This window comes from Perissodus microlepis, chromosome 8 (genome assembly GCF_051167445.1).
Source record: "Perissodus microlepis isolate ML-2025 ecotype Zambia chromosome 8, ASM5116744v1, whole genome shotgun sequence".
In the NCBI taxonomy this organism is placed as follows: domain Eukaryota; kingdom Metazoa; phylum Chordata; class Actinopteri; order Cichliformes; family Cichlidae; genus Perissodus; species Perissodus microlepis.
The window spans coordinates 25,640,541-25,666,120 of NC_140468.1; the positions used below are offsets into that span (position 1 = coordinate 25,640,541).

Here is a 25,580-nt window from a genome sequence, read left to right on the forward strand (position 1 = left end):
ATACGTGGCCGTCGTTGCGGCTGTTGCGTTCAAGTGGCGCAGTGTCCTGTTTGGAGGCAGAGAGGGCGAAGTTTCACTCTCTGCATTGCAGCCTGAGCGCTGCTGCTGGAATTCAACACAACAATGGCGACTCCCAGTCCTAACAGCAACTCCACTAGCTCCAGCAACAACATCGTAGGATCAACGTCGCACCAACTCCACCAGCAAACACAGAGCAGCAGCATGCAAGGTAGGCGAGCACTGGCTCCAGTTCACAGTTTTATATTGCTACTGGGGACATAAGAGTTTGTAGGAAAGGGTAGCCTTTAGCTTCCTAAAAACAGAAACACGGTAGACAAGAGAAACCCAATAAGTAAGTCTTTTCGGTCAGAACTTTCAAAATAAAATATGTTACGCGCCCATGTCTGGAAACGTGACCAATTTAATGCATCTGTTGCAGATGCTCCGCTTATGTTAATGCAAAATGCACACTTTTGCTAAAACAAGCCATAATAGTGGCCGAACCGCCTTTTCTTTGAGTAAGGTCAATCTGTGCACCTATTTGGTTAATCATAATTAAAATTAAAATGAGCAGTTGGTGACAAGCATCACACATGTAAGTTTTTACATGTTAAATCAGATTTAAAAAAATATTCACACCACGTAGTTGATTAGCCTAAACTAATCAAAGGCTTTACTGTAGGATCTGAGTAATTGTCTGTTGACAAGCAGCGCTTTTACTTTGACGTCTGACTTGTGAGACTTCCGCTAATTCTGTCTTTCTGCGCTTAGCTTCATCTCCATCTCCCTGAAACTGCACTGCTGCTAGGCTAGCAATGATGCACAAGCTTCAGTTTAATTGTTGTACCAACGGGCCTGTAATGGCATAGTCAAGTGTTTTCATTCCTGAAGTTTGAATCGTACATCTCGACTCTACCTTAAAAGTATTACGTTGTTTAAAAAATGAGTTCTCCAACTATTTTAACTTTTTCGCCTTTGTTATTAGCAGAGGGCTGCTACAAGTAGCCTCAAGGCCTACACTGAAGTGTACTTCTGTCCCCGGTCAGGCCACTGTTTCAGTGCTTGGCTCCGAGCAGCAAAGAAATGATGGAGCTAATAAAGTTAAAGTTGGGGCTATCAATTCTATTAAGTGTCAACATTAAATTCTGTTGGCTTCAGGCCATACATAACGTTACTTGTCTTCCTTGTGTTGCTAACAGTAGTTCTGTCGGTGGGTTCATAACGTGTTGACACAAATCACCTCGATTTATAAAATAAATTTAAAGTCTAAGCCTTTATATTTGTTAAGTGTACATCTCTATCTAGTTAATGCCTCTGAGCGCACACTGTCATCTCTTATCGGACAGGCAAACCTCGTGACAAAACCTGTAGTCAGCTAAGATTTGTTTTAGTGAGGTCACACATTTTAATAATGTGCTCTGAGGAACAGAAACGTCTACTGAAACTTAATACATAAAAGCAAATTTTCTTATTCTACATTAATCCACTGGGCATTTAAAAGAGGATGATCGCAAGAGAGTCCTCAACGAATAGGAGTAAAATCGCCAAAATAATTATTAACACTTGACAAAAATACTTAACTAAAAAAGGGAGACAACGTATTAGTTTAGTTTTTGCGAATGCAATATCGACATTATGTTAAAATTGAAGTAACAAACAGAACTTTTGTCCGTAGGGTTTTTCTTACAGGAAAAGCACCTTCTTTGACCTGAGGGTTTAGGCCTTGTCTTGATTACTTCTGTTTACAAATTAGAATTAGATTTCAGAAGCAAAGATAAATCGCCACAGAAACTTTTGAATGTGTGTAAGGAGCGGTTGAAGGTGACTGCTGTCAGGAGTAAAGTTGCTCCTGGTGCTGTGGTATATGGAAGACTAACACCCCCCATATAAGTGTAATTACAAGAGTGGGGGGGAGTCAATTTTTGGGCTACAGCTCCATAGGATGCTATTTGTTCTGACTTGCTTGTCACCCCCTATGAAACCCTAAGTCCTCAGAGTAGGAGTTCTCAGCTATAGTTGAAATTCTGCAGATATACAGGAAGTCATGTAGTGACAGCTGATGGGTGTTTTGGGTGGTTAAATAGAATTCTTATTGTCATTCATAAACCTTGATTACACACACATGTAAAGTGCTTCACATACATTTAGCTGTGTTTGTTCCAAGAGTTGTCATTTCACTGGGAAAAAGCCAGCAGGGCAGGTTAGGCAGACTTGCATGTAATAATGGATGTGCTCATAGTATATCAGGAGGGCTTTACTCTGGATTTTATTGATTATTAAGCGCCTAATCTTAAGCCTCAACAGCCATATCTGACTTTGTAATTTCTTGCTCTGTGGCAGTATCAAATGTTTTATCTAAACCTTGCAGAAACCAACACCTGCTGGAGATGTCAAAATGAAACAGGTATTCAAACTTATTTTATAAGGTTTTAGTCTGATTTGGGGAGATTTCGTTTTTTGTTGAGTTGAAAAAAAAATCTATTTTTTTAATTTTTAGGGCCAATCTTGGCAAAGGAATTTATTGAAATGTCCCCATCGCTTCCCTCTGTTGGTCTTTTTCTTTTGTTCGCATAAAGTTATTTTGTTTTCCATTTTTTCCATTTTTGTAATACGTGTAATTGTATCATCTTTTTTTCTGCATGTTTTCCACTGAGTTTCTATGTTAGAATGACCTGATGTAGACAGACCCCATTTGATGAGACACTGTTAAGTGTGGTTTCCATTGTATGAAAGCTATACCAGCTTGGCTGTTGAAGTGGCACATGCCAGTTTTTAGTGGCTGGCCACTGTGAAACTGTGTGGTGTTCTGCTAAGCCAACAAAAAGAGAATATCAGTCTTGTTCCACTGGCAAATACCAGTCATCACTAGTGTTTTCTAAGTTCATAGTATTTTACTACGGTCTGTTTATAAAGCTAACAAACATCGTAGCTTTTAGTATTAGTTTTATTTACCTCCACCCCACTCCCCATTGTGATTAAATTCAACAGTTGCATGTAATTAACTTTATTACCAAGAATTTGCAGCATGAAATATATTTTTGTAATACAAACTGTTTTTGTTTGGTTTTTTTTTTGCTAAGACTGTTTTATCAACTAGCTTTAACTATAAAATGTGTAGCCCTTTGTTTTATTTTTTTTCCCACAAAAATGTAATTTTCTAAGATATTAGTTTATATACTTACACTTAAGGTGCAATGGCAAACAGTGACATTGAGTTCGTTTTAATAAGCTGTATTTTGACTTTGTAGTGCTAAGCATACGTTAGCAAAAAGGGCTAATGCCAAACCAAGTATAGGAAACGATGTAGTTTATTTTAATTTTACTGTCACTTTTTAATACAATCCACTTATTCTTCTATAGTACTTCATACACTGATGATACAGTATCCAACTTTAATAATAATCTTGGCAATATGGAAAATTGAACTATTTGCTTTTTTGCCATATGCTTTTAGTACTGCTAAGAAGCTAGCAGCCAGCTAACCTAGCTTGGCACAACGATTGCTATCTAGATAGATATCTATCTATTAGTGGGGTCACAGGAAGTAATTGTAAAAGCCTAAAACGGTTTTATATAGGCAGCAGTGACAAATACATGTAATGTTCTGGTGGTAGTATTTGCAAGTGGAACAGCAGAAAGTAGTGCCATATGCACAGTGCCACAAGACTGGCAGAACATTGGTTTTCAAAATTGAAAGTAAGATGGTACTGAAATGACTGTTAAAATTGAACTATTTTGCCAGTAATACAGCAAATACTACATTGGTTATATATGGCAGTGCACTGAGCAAGACCCACCAAAATGTGGCACATCTTTTGCCAGCTAAAGCACGTTCTCAGTATCCTGACCTGTTTTCCATTTTCAGCATTGAATCATGCTGGGACGGCACTTATCAAACGTGGCCCATTTAAACTCTTAACAACACATTTCAAGAAAATGTAGTAAAAATGTTTTTTTCTTTACTTCAGGGTTTCAGATAAGCCTGTCTGGAATACCCCAAAGTAAGCATTAGACTTGCACACAAAGCACACAACCTCTACTCTTTGTGGGGACACCTCAGTAGTGTAAAGGAGCATCCTTCCCTCTGTTATTGTAGCTGTATTCAAGACTGGGCTCATTCTTGCCTCCTGTTACTGAGCTTCAGTCTTGATTCATGGTTTATACTATTATATACATGCACGTGCGTAATTGGATAACACAGGTGAGAGGATGCCACTGTATACTACTGAAACAGCCTGTGTGGTGCTCTGGTAGTGGGAGAATCTGTCCACTGTTCACTGCTGTTAATTGTCACAAATATATTTATTGCCAAGAAAGATTCATTTGCACTGGGGCTTAAAAGGCTAAGGGATCTGTTTGCACTCAGGAGCTGGTTGGACAGGGCATGGCAGAGACAACTTAACACTTGAACTCAGCACTTTCAACAATGCCTAAACTTAATTACCAACTCTATTTGGGTGATGGAGTCATATACTCACATGCACCTAACAGTTAATTCAACCTATGTGTCCTCAGTCTGAACGAAGTGCTGTCTTGAGTGTTGGGTCGCTTTCACATGTCAGTGGGAACTGTTTAGTGTTGACATGCACATTTATAAAGATTATTGATGGAAATATTCTGAACAGGGATTCCCAATGTTAGCACCCTGCTTAGTGCACAGCATACTAGCCTGATAGCTTGCACACATGCTGCATGCCATTTGTTCAGAAGGTTATAGCTAAAAGGGCTTGTGCAGTACACCTATCTGAACACTGGGAACCCCTGTACATTTTTGCTTGTGTTCAAAACTTTTTGCTTTCTCGAAGCTTGAGAAGAGCTTGAGAACTCCAAAACTTCATGCCACAGATTCTTTTTCCACCCTTCCCTCAGTCATATTTTTCAAATGCAACTGTGTAATGCACATGAATGTGTTTATACTTGGATCATATTAAGTTGCTGTGGCATATTGAGACTTATCTCAAATGTAGAAAGACAATACTGAGGTAAGAAAGGCATTTTATCACACCATGTGTATCCTCTGTCTTCACCAGTTGGTTGAACCCACAGAGTGGTGTGCATGTAGTGGCACTGTGCATCTGTTTCTCTCTTTGTCCTACCAGGTAAACGCAAAGCTCTGAAACTGAATTTTGCCAACCCTCCAGTGAAACCGGCTTCCAGGCTCCCACTCAATCCAACAGTTCCCTCTTTCCAGAACCCTCACATGTGAGTAAAGATAGTTGGGACATGATGTCACTGGAGCTATATAAGAGGTTGTATATAGAAATTGAACATAGCCTCTGGACCTGATAACAGTAGAGTGAATTTGTCAGGCCAGCAGGGGGCAGTGCCTGGTTGCAAAAAGTAGTCCTGTTGTGTAGACGTTTACAGAGAAACAACACTGCTCATTTGCTTCATAACCTCAGGAAGTACGTTTTGATTATTAAGCTTCTTTGTGAGCAATTTTCCAAAATCTCTTCAAGTTACTATGACAACAGAAATGTACTGACTACATTTGCTTCTGTGTAAAACATTTGTAGAGTTGGTTTTTATGCTAACCACTTTTTTGTTTTTTTTAGTTGACATGTTGCTACATTTCCTGGCAATTTGTTGAGTGCTGTGCAATGGCACAAAATCACTGACACGACTGTTTTTCAGCACATGTTCATATTTCTGGTTGCACAACATGCAGTCTAAGTTGGGGCATATCATTAGAAATACTGCTTAATAGCACTAATGGTGGTCAAATCATCATGCATCCTGCACCTTTAATATCAGGAGGGGAGTTTTTAATGATAAAAATATTACAAATACTATGTTCATATTTTGCCATCTTGTCAAATCCCACATACCTGATCAGATTTTAAAGCCGGTTCATGGAAACTTTACAGTTCACATAGAATTAATTTCTGATTAAAATATAAGTGATTAAATCTAAATGCTGTCATCGTCCCACATTCAACAGAGAGCGCCTACGGACACACAGTATTGAGTCATCTGGGAAGCTGAAGATCTCCCCTGAGCAGCACTGTGACTTCACTGCAGAGGATCTGAGAGATCTTGGTGAGATCGGCCGTGGGGCGTATGGCTCCGTCAACAAGATGGTCCACAAACCCACAGGCCAGATCATGGCTGTCAAGGTAGCCCAATAATAGACTATTAGTGATCTGGAGAAGTTTGTTTCCTGTAGTCTGCTGTTTTTTAAAAAGACTGAAATGTCTGTCTCAAATTAAGATGATTGCTGACTAGAATTCAGTCAAACTACAACAAATGTTTTGAGTCTAGCAGTGAGGAGCATCCACATGTTAGGCTTTGAGTGTGCGTGAAAATATTTGCCTGCGCTGCTGTGCGTGTATTGCACATGCATAAAACAGATGTAATCAAACATATGGAAGGCTGACCAAACAGTGACCAGCCAGTGACCAGTTAGGGTCCAGAATGCATGAAATCAACCAATTCCAGCCTCTGGCCGGTCTCTAGGTGCTTCTCTACTTTTTGTTAAGCTGATGCAGAGCTGCTGTATTGAGGTCATATACTGTAGTGTACTGCATGAAAATGTCACCAGAGGCCAGTCTTTACTGATCAACAGGCATCTGAACTCAGTTTTGCAAAGACGTCCCAACCAACTAATATTTTAGTTGATTGTACTGAAACGAGTCTGACAGTAAACGTCTCTCAAAGTAGAGCAGGGCGATATGACCAAAAATATTTATCACGATATACATTTGAAAATTTGCGATAACGATATAACTGACGATATAACTGACACTAGACAAAATACTTTACAACTCCACAACTTTATTAGTGCAAAAAAAACCCATCAATGTATTTTCACTTAAACAAGCAGCTGTTTTATGTGAATTAAAGTTATATAAAAAATTAACAGTGCAAATGCAAATTCCTTGCTGACAGTTTAACCAAAAGGCATTTCCAGTGGAAATTGGCTGACATATCCTCAGCATAACCATGTATAATATCCACAAAACTTAAAAAGAGGTTATACACACACAATACGGTAATATTATGTTGAAGCACAGTACGTATCACTCCGCCAAGCTCCTGACATTATGATAGCCGTAATGCTCCGACAATCCATCAAGCAGTCCGGGTTCGTAGCTTAGCAAAGTCGTACTAAAACATTTGACAATTTTTCGAGCGCCGTGTACCACATAAAATCGTTTCGAGGTCAGTAAACACAACCAGAATTCATACATAAGGCCCATTGGATTATAAGGGGCACTGTCGATTTTCAGAAAAATCGAAGGATTGATTTTAAGTGTGCCGTATTTTCCAAAAAACACGGTAATAACGACGGCCCGCTAGCATGCTTTACCAAAAATAATGCTTTGTTGTGTGTCTGACGGACGAAAGGTAAACCAGTTCCACACCACTGAAGTTGCAATTTTTACAAACCAGTTCTGGTTCATCCGTTTCATTCAACGATTTGCTTTCGCCGCCATGCTTTTTCCGACGTGTGCGTATGAAAACAAAGGCACTGCGCATGCGCGTTTAACCCATACTCTATCGCGATATTTCATTTTTCTATCGTTGCCCAAAATTATACCGGTATTACCGCGAACAGTATGATATGGCCCAGTCCTATCTCAAAGTGTGACTAACATTAGCTGTGCAAGCAGCAGCAGTCTGCCCACACACCTGGATGGCATGCAGTGTGCACTGCAAGTGGTTATATGTTAGCTTATTCTGACAGCCTTTTTAGAAGCATTCATTGTGTAGATGAAATACTGACAGACTCTGATTTTAGGAAAAATGCGTTGTTGAATTTTGAATTAGAGATGGACCGATCCGATATTACGTATCGGTATCGGTCCGATACTGACCCAAATTACTGGATCGGATATCGGCGAGAAATAAAAAATGTCATCTGATCCATTAAATATCAAAAAAGCACCTCACAAAACTTGCTACACAGTGTAACTCGGCTCATAACCTAGCACGTCGCAGCAGTATGCATCACGTGATAGAGCGGCTGTGTGTATTTGTAGCTTCGCTACCAAACCAGCATTTTCTCTCTCTCTCGCTCTCGCTCTCTCGCGCTCTCGCTCTCGCTACTTCAATCGTGAAACTGCTTAATGATCAGCTGATCGGCTTTTCTGTCGCGAGTCCGTCTCTCTTCTTAGTTTTTGGCCCACTTCTCACCAGAAAGAGGAAACCAGCGGTTGAACAACAGCAGCACTATTAAGCTTGATAAGCTGTTGTTAGAATTTATTTAATATTACTTTCTACACCAGGATCTTTTTCTACGTAGCTGGTAACTGTGCAGGGGCGGCTCTAGCAAAGTTTAGCCAGGGGGGCCGATAGGGCATGAACAGGGAAAAGACATACTTTTCTTTCTTATTCTCATTTAAAATGTCGAGCTTTTAATAAATAATTATCTGAATCTTACACCCAAAGTTTTAATCTGATGTAAAATATATAGAAGTCCATTACTGTATATAGTAACTGTTAAGTCTAATATACCCTAGTAAGCTATACTACTTTTTCCTTTGGGAAGGTACCATCTGTGCAGTCTGCAGTTCTGTTGAAGAAAAATGTTGAATCTATTTAATTCTTGAAAAATAATTTATTTCTGTGCATTTTTCCCCCTGCATCAAATTAAATTTGATTACATCGATTAAGCATCATGAGGTGGAGGGTGGTTCCCTATTTTTTTTTTTTTTTTTTTTTTTTTTTTTTTTTTTTTTTTGCTGGGAGTTTGCAACCCTATTAGTTAGGTTGCTTAATATTTCTGCTAAGTACTCTTTAAAATACCAGAATAGGGAGGATGGAGAAGGTTTAAGTTTATTAGATTGATTGGTTTTGCTGAACTATGAAATATTTTGGGCGCAGTGTATTTTTTACATACAGGTATAACAGAATAGCTTTAGTGTTGTTATTTATTTAAACTTCAGTATAAACTTATACAAAATGCAGCAAGATATTAAAAAAACGTTTTATCGATTAAAAAATGCACTATATCGGATTCATATCGGTATCGGCAGATATCCAAATTTATGATATCGGTATCGGACATAAAAAAGTAGTATCGTGCCATCTCTATTTTGAATAAGACGATAACGAGCTCATTGGAATTAGTTTCGCCGATGCATTTTAGGGTCGAACAGTTTCATTTCTGACTGAAACAAAGGTTGACTGAACTAGCATCAGTGTTGTGGTCAAATGACCTCACACTGTTAAGTGGATGTGGATGGCTTGAGTGGTTTATGTGCATTACTTTTATTGAACCCAGCATGCACACGGTGATAGCAGGTGAACTTGCAAGGTATAATAAATAACAAAAATGAAGGCTGTTCATGTCCATTGCTCTCTTAGAAATGAATTCTCTTGTTAATGCTGCTAAAGTTAGAAATGGCAATGTGATTAAAAGTGTGAGGCTGAAACATGCATGTCTGTTTTCTGATGTGTCCCTCAGAGGATTCGCTCCACTGTGGATGAGAAGGAGCAGAAGCAGCTGCTGATGGACCTTGATGTAGTGATGAGGAGTAGTGACTGTCCCTACATTGTGCAGTTCTATGGCGCCCTCTTCAGGGAGGTCTGAAAAACACACCCACCTGTCTTTTTTTTTTTTTATGTTACAGAAACGAAATATACCTAATTCTTGAAGGAGTCTAACCTTTATGTCTTTGTTTCAGGGGGACTGTTGGATTTGTATGGAACTTATGTCTACCTCATTAGACAAATTCTACAAATATGTATATTGTGCATTAGATGACGTCATTCCAGAGGAAATATTAGGCAAAATAACATTAGCAGTAAGCAACGATTTCATATTCATGTAATGTAATTTTCCTGTAATGGCATGCATAGCATCAAATAATTAACCAAAGATTTTTTTTTTCTCTTTAACAGACCGTTAAAGCACTGAACCACTTAAAAGAAAACTTGAAAATAATTCACAGAGGTAAGTTTTCTCATTTTATTCTGAGCAGCTATTACTAATTAACTCTCATCCCAGTTATATTATAGTTAGGTCGTCCTTTACTGTGTTTGCAGACATCAAACCTTCCAACATTCTTATGGACCGAAAGGGGAATATCAAACTGTGCGATTTTGGCATCAGCGGCCAGCTGGTGGACTCCATAGCCAAGACCAGAGATGCAGGCTGCAGGCCTTACATGGCAGTAAGTAATCAGCTGCACTGATTAAGAAATATGCATCAGTTACATGTGAAGGAGTAAAACGGGTTGATGTTATTATCATATTTATTAAGAACCTTCATTTGAGTTGTTCATACCTTGCAGAGTGCACCCCAAGCAGCCAAAACATTTAAATCTTCTGCTTAATATTGCGTGGGTTACCCTTGTGTTCAGTTCTGACCAATGGGGGCACAGACCTCTGGTGTCCTGTGCTGTCGAGCAACTGATCCTTTGGATTGTAATAAATCAGGCTTGCTGAAGAGAGGTTGGAGACCAGTTCAGTACCTTAAGCCAGGGGTGGGCAATTAATTTTCCCAAGCGGCCACATGAGAAGTGGAACTGTTGCGGAGAGATCAAATTAATACTGAGGAGAATTGAGTTCAGCTTATTAACATCGCCCTCCGCAACAGTCCAGCTTCTTGTGTGACTCTTTGGGAAAATTAATTGTCTGCCCCTGGCTTAAGCTGTGTGTCAAGTCATTTCTCAGTAGTTTTCACTGCACAGAGGGTGTTGCAGTTGGGAGCGAGTCTATGAAGGATTTCTGACAGTGTTTAGGTCGGCGGTACACCTTAAAGTAATTCCATATATGCCATTTATATGGGCATCCTCAGTAGAACTTTGCATTTAATGACATGTTCACTTCACGTGTCATTGGATTTAAAATTGTTGTGACTGACATGTATTTTGCATTTGTATGATAGAGTGAAATACTGTCTTATGGGGTCTAGTGAATTATCTGTGTATCACAGAATATTTCCATTTGTGCATTTTGCAGCCCGAAAGGATAGACCCCAGTGCTTCTAGACAAGGCTATGATGTCCGGTCTGATGTATGGAGTTTGGGAATCACCCTGGTAAGACCCAAGGGTTTTATCAAGTTAAGCTGTTGCGATAAGGATAAATCCACAGTGTTAGACAATCACGGTTCTCTTTCTGTTTGTTATCAGTATGAGCTGGCAACAGGAAGATTCCCCTACCCTAAGTGGAATAGTGTTTTCGATCAGCTGACGCAGGTGGTAAAAGGCGAGCCTCCCCAGCTCAGCAACTCAGAGGAGAGGCAGTTCTCCCCCAAGTTCACCAACTTTGTTAACCTATGGTAAGCACAATCACGTAAAAATTGATTGGGGAACATTTTTATGCCCACTACATTTGGCACATTGCCTCTGATTTGTTCTTTTTTGTCTGTCCAGCCTTACAAAGGATGAATCAAAAAGGCCAAAGTACAAGGAGCTTCTGGTGAGTTTCAATACTACTTAAAATTGAAATGTAAAAGTCATTTTTATTTGCTGCAGTAAATACAATTTTACCCCAACTCCTAGCTCTGCGATATTTGAGGATTTAGGCTAAACCTAACTTTAAATTAGCTGCCTCATACAGGATGAATTGTGACTTCAGCTTTGTGTATCTCTCCTGTAGAAACACCCTTTCATTCTGATGTATGAGGAGCGTTTTGTGGACGTCGCCAGCTATGTGTGTCGCATTCTGGATCAGATCCCTGCCTCTCCTATCTCGCCCATGTATGTTGACTGACAGTTAGTCCAGGGAGGGTGGGGTGAGGGTTGGGGGAGGGGGGTCGTTAGCCAACAGTGGGTTGGACACTAAGTTTTGTGACGCGACGTTTGACATCTTAGCCCTAAGAGTTAGGTGGGATCACCAGTTTTTTCTCGTGTTCCAAAGAACAAAGGAAGTCCAAATTGCTCAGTGCAATGAGACAAATATCCTTAAGCAAACCTTTCAACCTCCCATCACCTCATTTTAAAATCCCACAATATTGTCATTTATCTTCAGCCAGAAAAACGTGAAGCGACAACATTGTCTTAGTAAAATGCAATGTGTACTTGAATTTGTACACAAATACAGAATTTACCAAATAAAGTGGTGAGCAGTGACGCTCTTGATGTATGAACAAAAATAGCCACCCAGTGGATTGTACATTGTGGACTGTATGTTTGCATATGTGTGTTAACCTCTGAACTGTTGACATGTACAAATGTATGCAGATAGATCTGCTGTCTCAACAGTCTTTTCATGCATTTGGTTGAGAGCACCTTTACTCACAGCAAATGGTTGAGTATGCAAGAGTGTTTCTGTGTGGAACACTCGTGGATTTGGTAGCGCAGCTTTCTTTTTCTTTTCTTTTTCACTTTCCCCCAATATGCAATCTGTGAGAAGCTGTCTTGATAGAAAAATAAGACAACTGCCATTTCTCACAAACTGGCCTCAGTTCGTCTCTTTTGTTATCATTGTGTTTGAGTTATAAAACTAAGCATCTCGTTTTGATTGAGAATTTCCTGTGTTAGTCTTGTTGAACAGCAACAGAACAGAGCTGGTGGTAGAAACTCCTAATGAGAAGTAATATCAAATGGCAACACCTGGTTTAATGTAACTGGATTTTTGTCATTCAAAGAGGTAGCTACAGCTAAAGACGATTGATGGGTTAAAAAAACAAAAAAAACAACGCATGCTTCCAAAATATCCTTTATAGGTTTTTGTTAATAAAAAAGACAAAGGACAAGATGATGTAACAATAGCTAGCTAAGATGAGAAGTGGACTAGCAAAATATATGTTAAATAATTCTGTCCATTTAAAAAAAAAAAAAAAAAAAAAGAAGAAAAAGCAGGTTTAAAAAAGGGTAAGATTGGTAAAATAAGGTATACTAACTGAATAGAAATGTATATTTTTCTACTATATAGTTCTAGTCAAATGGATGAGAAAATAGAAAAGACTGTTACGCTATTATCATGCTAATAAATTCAAGTTTAACATCTAGCTAACGGTATGTTTTTCTATTCGCGGTAAGCAAGGTAGTTAGATATATGGTAATAGGTCTTTGATGCTAGCAAAACAACAAAGCATTGGGTAAAAGATCTGTAGATTTGTAAAATGCGCTAAAAAACAGGAAAAAATAAACATGTAAACATTGTTTCATTTTTGCACATTACAAGTAAATGTTTGTTTTGTTCGTGTGGGTTTTTTTTTTTTTTTTTTTTTTTTTTTTTTTTTACCTTTACAATACCTAGTGTTGTAAAACCTATGCAGTTCGAACAAGCTGCATTGCCTCTAGCTAACCAGGTATTTATTGGTAACAAGGTTATTTTTTTAAAAAAAAAATTCGCAGTTAATGTATTGATTAAGAAACAGTCGCCACTACTAACTAAAAAGTTTGGTTCACATTGTATAAATCAAATAAGTTGTATATTCTTTGGGCTAATGATGTACCTATTTTGGTCTCCAAGAATAACTTCGCAAAAAAAAGAGACTTAATTTTTTGACTTTGCCAAAATGATAACACAAGAGACTTTACGTGGTGCTAATCCAGTGCTACATTAGCCTATTCTGCTGCAGGAACCTAGTGGGAGATAGCCCCAAACATTTACAGTAATAGTCTTCTGGTTGGCCTTTTCAGTCTTATTTTTCCATTGCTTTATAGGCTTAAACCCAACAATGTAATTTTTTTTTTTTTTTTTTTTAATGCCTTCAACTGCATTTTAAATGCGATCAGTTTGCATTAAGGCATACTGTCGTTCTTTCAGGACCACCCAGAAGTCTCCCAGGCTACACACTTTTTGTCCCACAAAAACATCCTCGTTTCCATGCTCCTTGCGAGTAGTGGAAGATGCCCTCTACCCTGGTGTAAAGTTAGTTTGGGACATTATGTCCACTGTAAATGTGTATTTACATAGAACACCTAATCTGCTGTTACTGGCAGGTTCTGCTCAACAGTTAAGGCTGATTCCTAAACACAGATCCAAGCACCAAGATAGGTGTTAGGTGCAAATTCTTTTAGTTTAGGAATGAGCTTTAATTCCAGCTGTCATAGCGCTGTACAGTTAAACTTCTCATCCACACTGATCACAGATCCACCGTGCTGCCATATAGCAGCAGTAACTACAAGTTTTAAAAGTCTAGGCATGGGAGTTCTGTCAAAAAACAAATGAAAACTGTAAATGCTGCTAAATCACAAACTATTGACTTCCATACCAACTACCGAACTGTCGGGAGAAGAGGAATCTCACTCCACACAGTTACTGCGTTTTCGTCCTTAAGTTCACCACGGACTCGGCATGCTTCTCCATGACTTAGTATGTCTTTCTGGCTTGCACTGATGATAGAATATTTCCATGCCAAACCATGCATTAAACTCGGATGCATCTCCATAATCCAAAATGCCTCACCTGTCTTCCTTTGTCAGTTGTAATATTCGGGAGTTTTACATAATTGTGTGGCAGAAGGTCAATGGGAGGCCACAATTTTGAGACTATTGAGATGCACCCGTTGTCATTTCTTTTCAGAAAGCCACATTTACCAGGCGGGGCCTCTTATCCACAGAATGGCAAGACAAATATCACATTACTTGGCGATAGCTATTAACCAAACTGTATGGATGGTCCTTTAAGTGTGGGACACTGTAGGGACTTTTACATGCGTCTCCCAGAAACTACCACCATTGTTGGAGTGGGTTGGGGACGTTTTAGTGTGGCTTGTTTAAAATGTTGAATACTTTTGGCCTGTTTGGGAGGGCAACACATTACAACCGCATAGGTGGCGACGTTGTAGAACCCACACGATTCTTTTGGTAAGCGACTTTCCATTTCTATGTCTAACACGAAATGGTGCAGACCCCAGAGAAAGCCCACAGATGGAGCCGTTTAACTTCAAACTGTCTCTAGAGCTGTTGTAGTCATGTGTTTCCAGGAAGCTAACTTGACGCTGGTGAATCTCCAGGGTACATGTTGTATAAATTGCAAAATTACTAGAATGTTCATATTAGATTATAAGATATTATTAAGGGCAATGAATATTATATTGTATCTTCATCGATGGTTACAAATAAAGTTCCCACGGAAAAGATTGGAAACCTGTATTGTGTGTTTCTTGTAATTTAGACACGAAAAAACTGCCAAAATAATTTTGATAAGTGATAAGTTTATTGCTGTCTTTTTTTTGTAGTATACAGGGACTTGGGCAAGTCAGTGGCCAAGCAACATGGAAGCTTCTGTCAGATTACTTTCCTCTTAATTAGGGAAAATTATTTAAAAATTTGTCAAAAATAATTAAGGAAAGGACAGTAATTGTTCTGACAACAGAAGACAGGAAATAAAGTATTAGCTTTGACATATACTGAAGATGGGTAATAGCTAACATGTAACCAGAGAAGCCACTCAAGTGCAACACTTCATTTAAAAAAACAAAAAACAAACAAAAAAACCCAAAATTTGGTCAACACGACATGAGAATCATGGTTACAGAGGGCACAAATAATTGGAAGAGGTTTATTAGCCAAGGAACTGAAGTCATAATTTTATATTACTGGAAATGACATACATTTTTCTAAGATCAAAACCACTTAATCTGTCTGTAAAATAGCTAGGTGGTGATGTTAGCATAAAGACTGGAATAAGGTAGAAACACTTTATGTAGCTAACGCCTACCAGCACTTCTGGTTCAAGTGTAAAAGCAAGCTGACTGCTGTTAAAAATTTTCTCAAGCATAGAACATGAATGAAAAGAAAATACATATTAGTTAAGTTTTCTTTCCGTCTCTTCGGGTGTTCTGAGTCTGAAAAAAACAAACAAACAATAAAATCTAGACTGCTAGTTTTGCTAGTATTAATCTTACTGCATGAAAAAAGCACTTTTTTAGCATTTTGCTAATAAAACTTGTATTATGTCTAATACTCACATTAAATAGAACAAGTTTATGTGGAGTAAAGTTAATATCATGTTTTTAAGTTAATGACCAATGAGCTAGCTAAGATAATGCTAATTTGGAAAAGACGGTGAGCTTGCTGGGTCTTTTGAGAAGAAATGAACAGATGTAACTAGGAACATAAAACAGAAGTGCTGGTAGGCTGATTCTGTGATTTGAAGACAAAGCCACTTCGGTCTGTCCCCATCTGTCAGTCTTTATGCAATTTAGGCTAACAAACTGCTAGCTGTAGCTTTACAGTCAGCGACAGATAAAAAGGAGGTATGCAAGAAATTATACTTATTTCCTTAATTTTTAATCTAAGTTTTTAGGTGCATAAAAATGCATTTACTAATCAAAACTAAAACCTTATCTGTTTCTGAGTTTGTCATTCTCACCTATAACTACTGTGCATAATAGGTTTATCTAGGCTGGCTTTTGTGAAAGTCTATTCTTTATTAATATCCAGTATTCACAGTAAAAATTTGATTATATTACATCATCCTATTAACAAGTGCTAAGAATTGTCAATTACAAATCTATTTTTTTTTTTTTTTTTTTTTTAAGAAAAGTAAGTTAGGAAAACATGGCTTTTCAAAGTGGTTCTTTTACTTTGTATCACATTCTTAAGAGAACTAATAATGAAGAAATGTCAGTGATCGATAATGGTACTTTTTTCATACATCATATAGAGCCCCAATCTGTTTTAAAGGAATGTATAAATACAGGATCAACTATAAATACAAAAGCACAAAATAAATAAATGTAAATGGGAACAGAAATGCTGGCATTTTAATGACCAAAAAAGAGAGGAAAAAACTAGATGTGAGCTTTACATGGTTGGAGCCATCTAAATCACATCAGTCAACAACTTCCAGGGGAGCAGTCATTTGATATTAAAATTTGGGAATAAAAAGCTTTTGCAAATAAGGCAGTATTTGGCTGCTGATATAAACTGATAAGATAATTCTTTTAAAGGTGTCATCCTGTGGATAATAGTGGAAAACGAATAAGTACAAAAAGATTCCTTCAAATGACCTAACCTATACACATATACTAAGCTCAAGCAAACTGTGACAAGTGTTTATTAAGCTAGAGGTGCACAGTGAATTAAAAAAAATCATATTTACATCAAATGATGAAGCGATTACAGAAAGCATTTGATTTGTTGTTTGTATGTTCTTCCACACCTCTGACATAATATGTAGACTGCAACTTATCTCTGTCAGTTTTGATATTTACAGTATGGCCATTACTAAGCAATCCAATTCTCCAATTCACCTGTTAAGTCCTCTCTGGGGGGTTTTTCCAGTACAAATATATAACTCAAAGTATACAATGAAAGTCAAACTGTGTCTTCAAGTCATAGCACTGATACTGTATTAAATGTTGGCGTAAAGTACTGTAATCAGGTTTTTAAGTTACATTAACGCTTCTTCTGACACTATGTCCACTGTCATAAGTACTTGGTAGTTGTGCACATTAAGATCATGCCAAAAAGCACCAGGTCTTTAGTTTTTGAGTATGACAACAACATAAGAACCACATTTCAGTGAAGTGGAAAGGTTGGGATATGACAATTGTTCAATTTTCTGGCTTAGATTTCAGCTTTTGGATATCTGCTAATGGTTATACATTCCACTGGATCATAGCAAGGAGCAACATGTGAACATTTAAAGCTGTTAAGAACAGAATTAAATAGGTCTTTGGTATTGTCATAGCTAATATCAGAAGTCCGTGCAGCTAGTTGCAAGCTGGTGTCTTGAGTTCGATGGCTGGTATGCTGCTAACCAGCACTTTAGGGACAGTGTTGTTTTTACCAGTGCTCCAGGTGAAGGTCTGTGGCAGAGTTCAAATTAATGTCTGTTACATCCAGGAACTCGGCATTAAAAATGCTGGGTGCACTGGGTGGAGCAATGCTGAAGGCAGTGGCAGAACTGGGTGGTGTCAGGTCGAGCCATTCCATTGTCTCCCAAGGCGTCTCACTAAAGGTCATGCTGACCATTCCCTGCACCTCGGGGTTGGCGGATGCCTTACTGCCGATGGTCGAGAGAGACGTGTCCATCAGATCTCGGTTGCTCAGAAGTTTGTCCTGTTGTGGATGATGAGAGTGATGATGATTCTGAGGGCTGCTGTACCGATCAACCTCTCGCTTCCCTTCATCTTCCTGGCCCCCATCCTCTGCTGCCATTTTAAGAAGAGGTACCTCCCCTCCACGGCCGACGGGACTGCCAAGCAGAGTGTCTGGGTGGCTCTCGGTGACGTGATTGGCTGCGTGGTCGTAAGGGAGCTGGGTGGGGGAGAGGTGCTCGTAATGTCGGTGAAACCACGGGATGAGGAGGCCGGGACACCCTGGGGACACAGTAATGTGAGGCATAACTTTGGTTACAGAGGACCTCTCCCTCTCTTCTCTGGCGTTAGCTGGCATCTCTTGAAGAGAAAGAGGAGAGGAGGGAGGGTCACAGCAGGTTCAATGTGTCAGGTAAGACTGTGAACAACAGGTAGTGATTTCAAATGCTTTCATCTTCAGCCAATAGGATCTATAGAATGAATCCTTACCTCCACTCTCTATGAGCACATCCAAAAGCTCATCCATCTGCTGACTTCGGGTCAGTTGCTGTAACAGTAACAAAAAGTGCGTTCCCTTTATCAGCTGAAATTTTAAACACTTAAAAAGCAGAATTGGATGTCTTTGTTTTTTTGTTGTTTTTTGTTTTTTTTAAACTTTCTAGCTCCTAAAACGGGACTTGGCCCCTTTTACTAGCTTTAAAAGATAGAGGTTTTTTTTTGCTTGTTTCAGAGAAACAGAAATATTTTAATTGGCTTTAAAAAATTTAGCTGTGCTTTATTTTGCTTTGCTGGCAAAATTAAGAAGGTAACAGAAATTTAGTTTTGCTCATAGTCAAAAACGTAGAGCTACAACAAGTTGTCTAATAATTATTAATTATTCACTAACCTTTTTATGTCTAAGCGGAAAAATCCCTTTTATGTGCAAACAAGACATTTCACAACACTGTAGGGCATTTTTTTTACAGTTTAATATAATGAATAAAATATTTTGTCAACTGTAACAAATTTTTACATAATTACGATGGTTAAAAAAAATCACTATAATGCTGTTGTCATAATAGCTATAAAAGTGCAGTGAACAAAGCGATGGATGAAAACAAAAACTACAACACAGATAAAAATAGAAGAAAGAAAAAACAAGACAGACCACAGGAAGAAGAGTGGAATGAGAGCAACGCCAAAAAAAAGGTCAAATAAATTTCTGGCCAGCCATCTCTACTGAATTTTATCATGGATTTGAGTTTACCTGTTTGACTGCATCCTCATAGCATGGGGGCTGTCTTAAGTCAGATGCATCTGAATCTGAGCTACTGAAGGCAGGGGGAGGGACCTGGCACTTTGGCAAAACTGACATCTATATGGGAAATAGGTGAAAAGTGATATTAGTATATTATAGGGGGATTTACCCAAATTAGGCCCTCACGTTTAAAAAATCTCATCACAGTGAAAAGTTTACTCTAAAAAATGATTTGGCGTTGTCGTCTTGTAAAGGAAATGTCACTGACATGTCAAGGAATATATGATGAAAACTGATATGAAGTTATGACAAAATGAACTTCACAACAAAAGACAATAATACACAGAGACAGGCCACAAATGGAGAGAAGAAAGGAAAACAGTAACATAAATGTGAGATGATTCAGCTGAAGTAAATGATGCTGATGTGACAATGCTGTAAAATGCTGGTCGTGTGGATAGAAAATTACCTTTGGTTGCATGTTCTGGCTCTCAGCCTTAGCAGGGCTCCTGTTGTTGAGGCCACAGTCAGCTGAGCTGGGATAGACTCCCTGAAGACCTCTTTGGTCGGAAGGATAGGAACAGTTTATAGGCGGACCGCCACTCTTTTGCTGCATCTATAGTTAGCCAAAAATAAAATGCCCCAAACACGTTAGAAATCAACAAAAGAAGAAAAGAGTAAAGAGTAAACCCACCTAAACTAAAGAGAGCATATTTTGTATATGAAATAAATATTTACATATACTGTTTTGAACATGTTTTCAGAGATGCAGATGATGGGAAATTGTAAAAGCTAATGCTAGTTACATATGTTTCTGTGCTAGTTGGTGGCTGCCTACATTTATGTAGATATATATATTATGTCGGTTTTCTTTAACTCTTATACTACAATATACATTTACTAATGCAGCCCACTGATGATGATGATGATGCCTAATGATTTTGGTGATCTCATGACAGCAAATACAGGAATATATAAATGCTAAAAGAAATCACAATAAAAATCAGAATATCCATAGAAAATAAAGAAATAGCAATATAAAGCTAAACAAACCTTGATTAGGTTATGTTTTTGGTAGTGTTTGTTTGCGTCCATATCATTCTTTCTGTCTCTAAACAGGATAGTTTGATAAAACTTCGTAGGGGTGTAAAGTGGGGTCATGTTAAAATATGTTAAAACATGGGTTAAATTATTGTCTCAAATCCACCATGGTCTTCAAGGTAAACATCTCAAAGTACATTTGAAGAGAACAAAGAAAACAAAATAAATATATATAAAATACAATACTATCCCCTTAAAGTAAATACTGCTTCTTGTTTTAATTATATTATCTAATAGAAGTCAGTAAAAATGGTCATTCTAAATATAAAGGCATCATACCTGCATGTTGCATGCTCTGTTGTTGCCCTGGGTGTGGGGGTGACTACAGCCATCCCTCCCCAGTTGAGGAGACAGCAGGTAGGGGTTGTTAGGAGATGAAGGCTGTGGGCTGCTGGAAGATTTTCTGATAGGAGAGTCTTGCGGTGAGCACTGTGGGCTGAGGAAGGTGGACATAGCGGTGGGGCTGCCAGAGGAAGGGCCTGTATCCATACACTGTGGTCCCCCGGGGCCCCCCATGTTGGTAATGGAGGAACTGCAGTGTCCCATATCCTCTCTGCAGCTACCAGGAGGGCACTTAGGCTGTTTAGGGGAGGACAGAGGGCAGCTGGAGGACAAAGACAAAGGCTCCTGCTTGATAGTCACCCCAAAAAAATGCTGCCCCATCATGGCTGGTGTCTGGTGCTGCTGGTGGTGCATGGGAGGATGAGATGCAGGAGGGACCGTATCCTGTGTTGCTCCATAGCAACGTTTTCTCTTGTGGAGTTGCATCTTTAGCTCTTCAACCTAATAAGCATGATCACAGAGCATTCAATTTACAACTCAATACTTTATAAATAATAACATGATTGATTGTTGCGTTAGTATTAGATGCTGCAGTTTCATGGCTGCCTATGACATAGACTTGATAAATGAAAATTAGCCTTCTTAACATCTCTACTTTACATCCACCTGTTGACTAGCAAAGCATGTAGTGGTAGGTTTAAGAGCTTGAAAAAAAGCAGACTTTTCACCTCTCATTCAAGAAGCACTGACCTATTAATTAATGTGTAATCACATGGCCCAAGTTGTGAAAAAAGTCATGGGTCCAGGTTTTGGTTTTAGACCTGAGGAACCTCGGATGAGAGGTGAAATGCCTTCATTCTCTTAAGATCCACCATGAAGTGTTAGGAAGCAGAAACAGATCATCACCTGTCTCTGCTCCTGGTGCAATTTCCACGTCAGCTCCTCGATCACTTTCTGCTTTTCCACCAGCATCTTGTCTTTTTCAGCTTCTACACCATCCATACCACCAACCTCCCCCATCCTCTGGCCTGCCCCACCCATGCTGCCACCACCTCCTCCTCCAAAGCCATCCTCCACGCCGAGCTGGGCAGGAGATGGATGAAGGGCAAACTGTGTTGGCGAAGACATGGGCACATCGCTGAAGCTGTCGGGGAGTGAACCGCTGAGGGACAGCTCAGAGGAGGCCGGCGAGATGGGTGGGGTGGAGGAGGTGCTGGGGTACGGGTAATAGCCTCCCTGGGACAGAGCGCTGGAGGAGGATGGGGACTGGTAGGAGGACAAGGACCCTGTGGGTGTGACAGGAAAGGTCATGGTGGTGATATCAGAGGATCCCGAGGGCGAGGAGCTGGTGTTGGAGTCTTTGAAGGGCCGGAGTCGCTCGATGAGGGCAGTCTTGGTGCCTGAGACAGGCATGCCACGAATACGCAGGTGCTGCCTCAGCTCTGAAACCTTGCAGAGCAAAAGGAAAAAAAAGGAGAATAAAAAGGATTACATATGTATGTTAAGGAGAGAAGATTGTCAGAATGTTCCTCTCTAGTATCACCTACTTTTAGGTCATCCAGATTAGATGGCAGGGGCCCAGGTTTGACTTGTGAGATACTGCTTTGGTTGGGGAATGTGTTCTTGACTGGAGAGGATGAGTTACTGTTGGCTGTGCTCGACGGGGCACTGGAACTACAAGCCGATAGTTGCTCACTGACTCCTCTGGAATGGAGCAATTGAAGAAGATTACCCAAAAGTAAATATATATATATTGATGAGCCAAAACATTCTGACTGCTTACATTGGTGCTTGCATCACATGTTGTTGGTTATCTCACTGTGATACATGTGTGATACATGGGTCTGCAGTATGTAAGATGGTAAATTGAAAACTGGATCTCATATTTACTGATGCAGATGTAAGGAGTTTATTATTGTTCTGACATTAACCATGGCTCAAACCTACAGAAAGTAATCAGATCCCAGATTTCTTCCCTAATCTACATCATTTTAAAGTCTTTCAGTTCATGTTTTTTGTGCTATTTACTGTTTTGGATCACACTTAAGAGTAAGATGTAGCATTACTTTTATTAACCCCCCCTACACAAGTTTGCAGTAGATAATTTGAGGAGATTTCGTCAGATATGTTCTCTACTTACTTCTGGGTGTGAGCTGGTGTGTGGGGTTGATAGCTGAAAGTGGGCTGCCTCTGCTGAGCCTGAGTCTGAGTCTGAGACTGGGCTTGGGCCTGTGTCTGCGGAGTGTGGGTATGCGGCTGTTGCGACTGCTGTGTCTGCGATTGCGCATGAGTGTGTTTCTGCTGGCTGAGAATCTGCAGCTGGAGGAAGAGCTGCTGCTGCTGGAGGAGTCGGGCGTAGGCCGAATCCATGGGCGGAGGGGACTTCTCTGCCTTCTGGTCTGGAGGAATGTACTGGTGGTACTTGAGCTTTTTGACTTTAGGCTTCACATCTTTGGGCTTCTTGTGACGGTTCTTGTCGGAAGATTTAGACTGGTGGTAGAGAGGACGAGAAAGTCTGAGTTAGGGTTAGAAATTCATTCAATCCATTCATTTGAATGGATTGAATGGAATTGTTAAAGGTAAGAATGTAAATGGTAAATGGCCTGCATTTGTATAGCGCTTTACTTAGTCCCTAAGGACCCTAAAGCGCTTCACACTACATTCAGTCATAAAAACAAGCTACATTGTAGCCACAGCTGCCCTGGGGCGCACTGACAGAGGTGAGGCTGCCGGACATTGACGCCACCGGGCCCTCTAACCACCACCAGTAGGCAAACATGGGGTTAGTATCTTGCCCAAGGATATTTGGCATGCAGCCTGGAGCAGCCTGGGATCGAACCATCGACCTTCTGGTTAGTGGCTGACCTGATCTGCCACCTGAGCTCCACCTGAGCTACAGCCAGGTGGCAGATGATAGTGAGTTTAATGACAGACTGACCTTGACGATAGCAGGAACAGGTATTGGGGGAGTAGTCTGGCTGTTGTTAGCACCAGAAAGCCCCTCATCCTGGCTTTGATCAGGGGGGTCTCTGCTTACACCACCCTATCCACAAATAAAAACAAAGTACATTTACTTTTCCAGGCTGAAGTTAAAGAAATAATTACTAAAGTATAAAGTGTTTCAGTTTAGACGTAAAGAATAGTTGTCTTCTTGCTTCATTTGATAAACTGGTCTGTTGAGCTCAGTTTCACTCAAAGAGGTTTAACCTTGGAGTTGTTTTATCGTATCCACTCTACTGACAGACATCTGGTTCCAAACAATACTAAACAAGCACATGGCAGGATGTAATAAAAGTGAACGACTGTATTTACGCAGCTATTTTATAGTCTTTGGCAACTTTTTTGCTATTGTTGCCTTAGATTTCATGCATTTTGCTCTGACTGTATCTGTTTTCTTCTCATTTCTTCTTCATGATTATAAAGGTAAATTGAACAGACAGGGAGACTGCTTGACAGTTTATAATCCAAATAGAATAATTATCCCTAAAATGCTCATGTATTGATGTTTCCTCCGCAAAAGTATTCCAAAAAGCTTTAAACAAACCTTTGGGACTGACATGACGCACAGAGGGATGATGATTCAGTTGGAACATTTAAGAGGCAGAGGTCTAAGAGATATAAACAATTGTGTTCTGGCACGAATTTCAGTTGAGGGACCGTTTCTGTTGGTGACCGTTGGAATGAGGTCACCGTGAGTGAAAGGTAAGCAGCAAGCATATAAAGGCAGCTGTGCCGCCAGCATGGCTCAGCATGCAGGAATGTGACACCTGCCTATGTCAACTCAGTCCAACAGTGGAAAAGAGAGGATGTGCAGCTCACTCTGCTACCACAGGAGGGCAGCAGAAATAAACTGGTGGTAATCATAGCTGCTCAGTGTGGGAGCTTGAGTGAAAGAAATGGATAGAACAAAGGAGAGGAGGCGTGTTTGTGTGTTTTTTTTGACCTGTCGTTCGCTGGTGAGGGCAGGTGAGGACGAGGAGGAGGCCGTACTGCCGACAGCCTCAGATGAAGGGCAGGCCGAACCCTGCGACTCATCACTGTGGTGCTGCTCTGGAGACAGACTCTCACTGCTGCTGTCCTCCTCAAATGCATAGGAGTCCTCTTGCTTAGGGAGCTTACCATGGTTTACTGCAAGAAGAACAAAAACAGAGATACGTGGGGGTGTCAGCGATGTAATATCTATCAGCCTAGACCCCTTTTACACCTAGAAACAAAACAAAACAAAAACTGTAAGTGCACACAGAATGCATTCGGATCGTCTTCAATCTGCCAGGCGTGTGTTGTTATCAGACATAACAGAAATCTGCACAGTGTGACTACAGCCTAAAGGAAATGATCCACATAGAAACTTTAAAGATCACCTAACCTAACAGTGTCTAGCAGCATTGCTACAATTGACATGGAATGTACCATCTAACTCATTTGCATACTGAGACACAAATCAGGGCTGTTACAATATTACTATGCTCAAAAAAATTCCACATAACATTAGTACAATCTGTGAAGAAAATTTGGAAAAATGTAGATAGGTGAATTAAACTAAAGTGCAAAATCTAACCAGAACTAAAAGCAAAGCAAGTATAAACTGTCACAGTCATCATCGATATACAATTATCACAAGACCTGTGATTCAAGACACTAAGAGCACATTTTAATAACCGAGCATGCTTCAATATGTTCCTTCCAGTTTTTTATAGCCTGGATATTACAATTATTGAAACAGCCAATCAGTACTGCTGCCTCCAGTCGGCTGACAGTCAGACTTTACCACCAAACTACTTCATCTGCAATCTAAAACAGCAAATGACCAGTCACAAGACTATTGTGTTCAACCTCAACCTGTTTTTTTTAGTGGAAACGGTTCTCAGTTTAACACGCTGTTATGTTACTCCAGCACTGTATCTATGGAAGTTCAATCATTCTGTGCTCTGTAGTTTTAAATACACCAGGCTTTAGTTACATGTGCTGCTGATAGAGTAAGACCTTTGTCCCACAAACCAAATGACAGCAGAATTTGTCCAAAGCGCCTTGAACACCATTTCAAGAAAACATTTCATTCAACCCACAAA

General features: G+C 39.7%; 2 protein-coding genes across 11 annotated transcripts in view; one reads left to right on the plus strand and one right to left on the minus strand.

Annotated features, from left to right (window-relative positions):
- Positions 1 to 14,991, plus strand: map2k4b (mitogen-activated protein kinase kinase 4b). Of its 7 annotated transcripts, none has more exons than XM_084938402.1 (13): positions 2 to 229; positions 2,369 to 2,404; positions 3,969 to 4,001; positions 5,100 to 5,202; positions 5,942 to 6,116; positions 9,410 to 9,529; positions 9,630 to 9,749; positions 9,847 to 9,898; positions 9,991 to 10,118; positions 10,909 to 10,986; positions 11,080 to 11,228; positions 11,323 to 11,368; positions 11,549 to 14,991. In XM_084938402.1, the coding sequence occupies exons 1-13, from the start codon at positions 124 to 126 to the stop codon at positions 11,660 to 11,662; spliced, it is 1,260 nt and encodes a 419-aa protein (XP_084794528.1). In that variant the 5' UTR covers positions 2 to 123; the 3' UTR covers positions 11,663 to 14,991. The 7 variants fall into 7 exon arrangements, with proteins under 7 accessions (XP_084794534.1, XP_084794528.1, XP_084794531.1 ...); XM_084938405.1 differs by having other exon boundaries at positions 5,142 to 5,202; XM_084938408.1 differs by lacking the exon at positions 2,369 to 2,404 and having other exon boundaries at positions 1 to 229; positions 5,142 to 5,202.
- Positions 14,985 to 25,580, minus strand: part of myocd (myocardin) — a 26,197-nt gene continuing 15,601 nt past the window's right edge. For 2 of the 4 annotated variants that reach the window (XM_084938399.1, XM_084938398.1), the window contains 9 exons: positions 24,455 to 24,639; positions 23,450 to 23,554; positions 22,652 to 23,001; positions 22,059 to 22,215; positions 21,418 to 21,960; positions 20,509 to 21,012; positions 19,598 to 19,744; positions 18,381 to 18,438; positions 14,985 to 18,251 (listed from right to left, as the gene is read on the minus strand). In XM_084938399.1, coding sequence (XP_084794525.1) covers positions 17,638 to 18,251; positions 18,381 to 18,438; positions 19,598 to 19,744; positions 20,509 to 21,012; positions 21,418 to 21,960; positions 22,059 to 22,215; positions 22,652 to 23,001; positions 23,450 to 23,554; positions 24,455 to 24,639 — 2,663 coding nt within the window. In that variant the 3' untranslated portion in view covers positions 14,985 to 17,637. Of the gene's footprint in view, positions 18,252 to 18,380; positions 18,439 to 19,137; positions 19,246 to 19,597; positions 19,745 to 20,508; positions 21,013 to 21,417; positions 21,961 to 22,058; positions 22,216 to 22,651; positions 23,002 to 23,449; positions 23,555 to 24,454; positions 24,640 to 25,580 lie in introns of all 4 variants that reach the window. The other 2 variants (XM_084938401.1, XM_084938400.1) reach the window with 2 other exon arrangements.

Excerpts from the sequence above, each read along its gene's own strand:
- map2k4b (XM_084938402.1), top strand. The coding sequence starts at position 124 with ATGGCGACTCCCAGTCCTAACAGCAACTCCACTAGCTCCAGCAACAAC. Across the intron at positions 2,405-3,968 it reads GAGATGTCAAAATGAAACAG|GGTTTCAGATAAGCCTGTCT; the intron begins GTATTCAAACTT and ends TCTTTACTTCAG. Across the intron at positions 9,899-9,990 it reads CTTGAAAATAATTCACAGAG|ACATCAAACCTTCCAACATT; the intron begins GTAAGTTTTCTC and ends CTGTGTTTGCAG.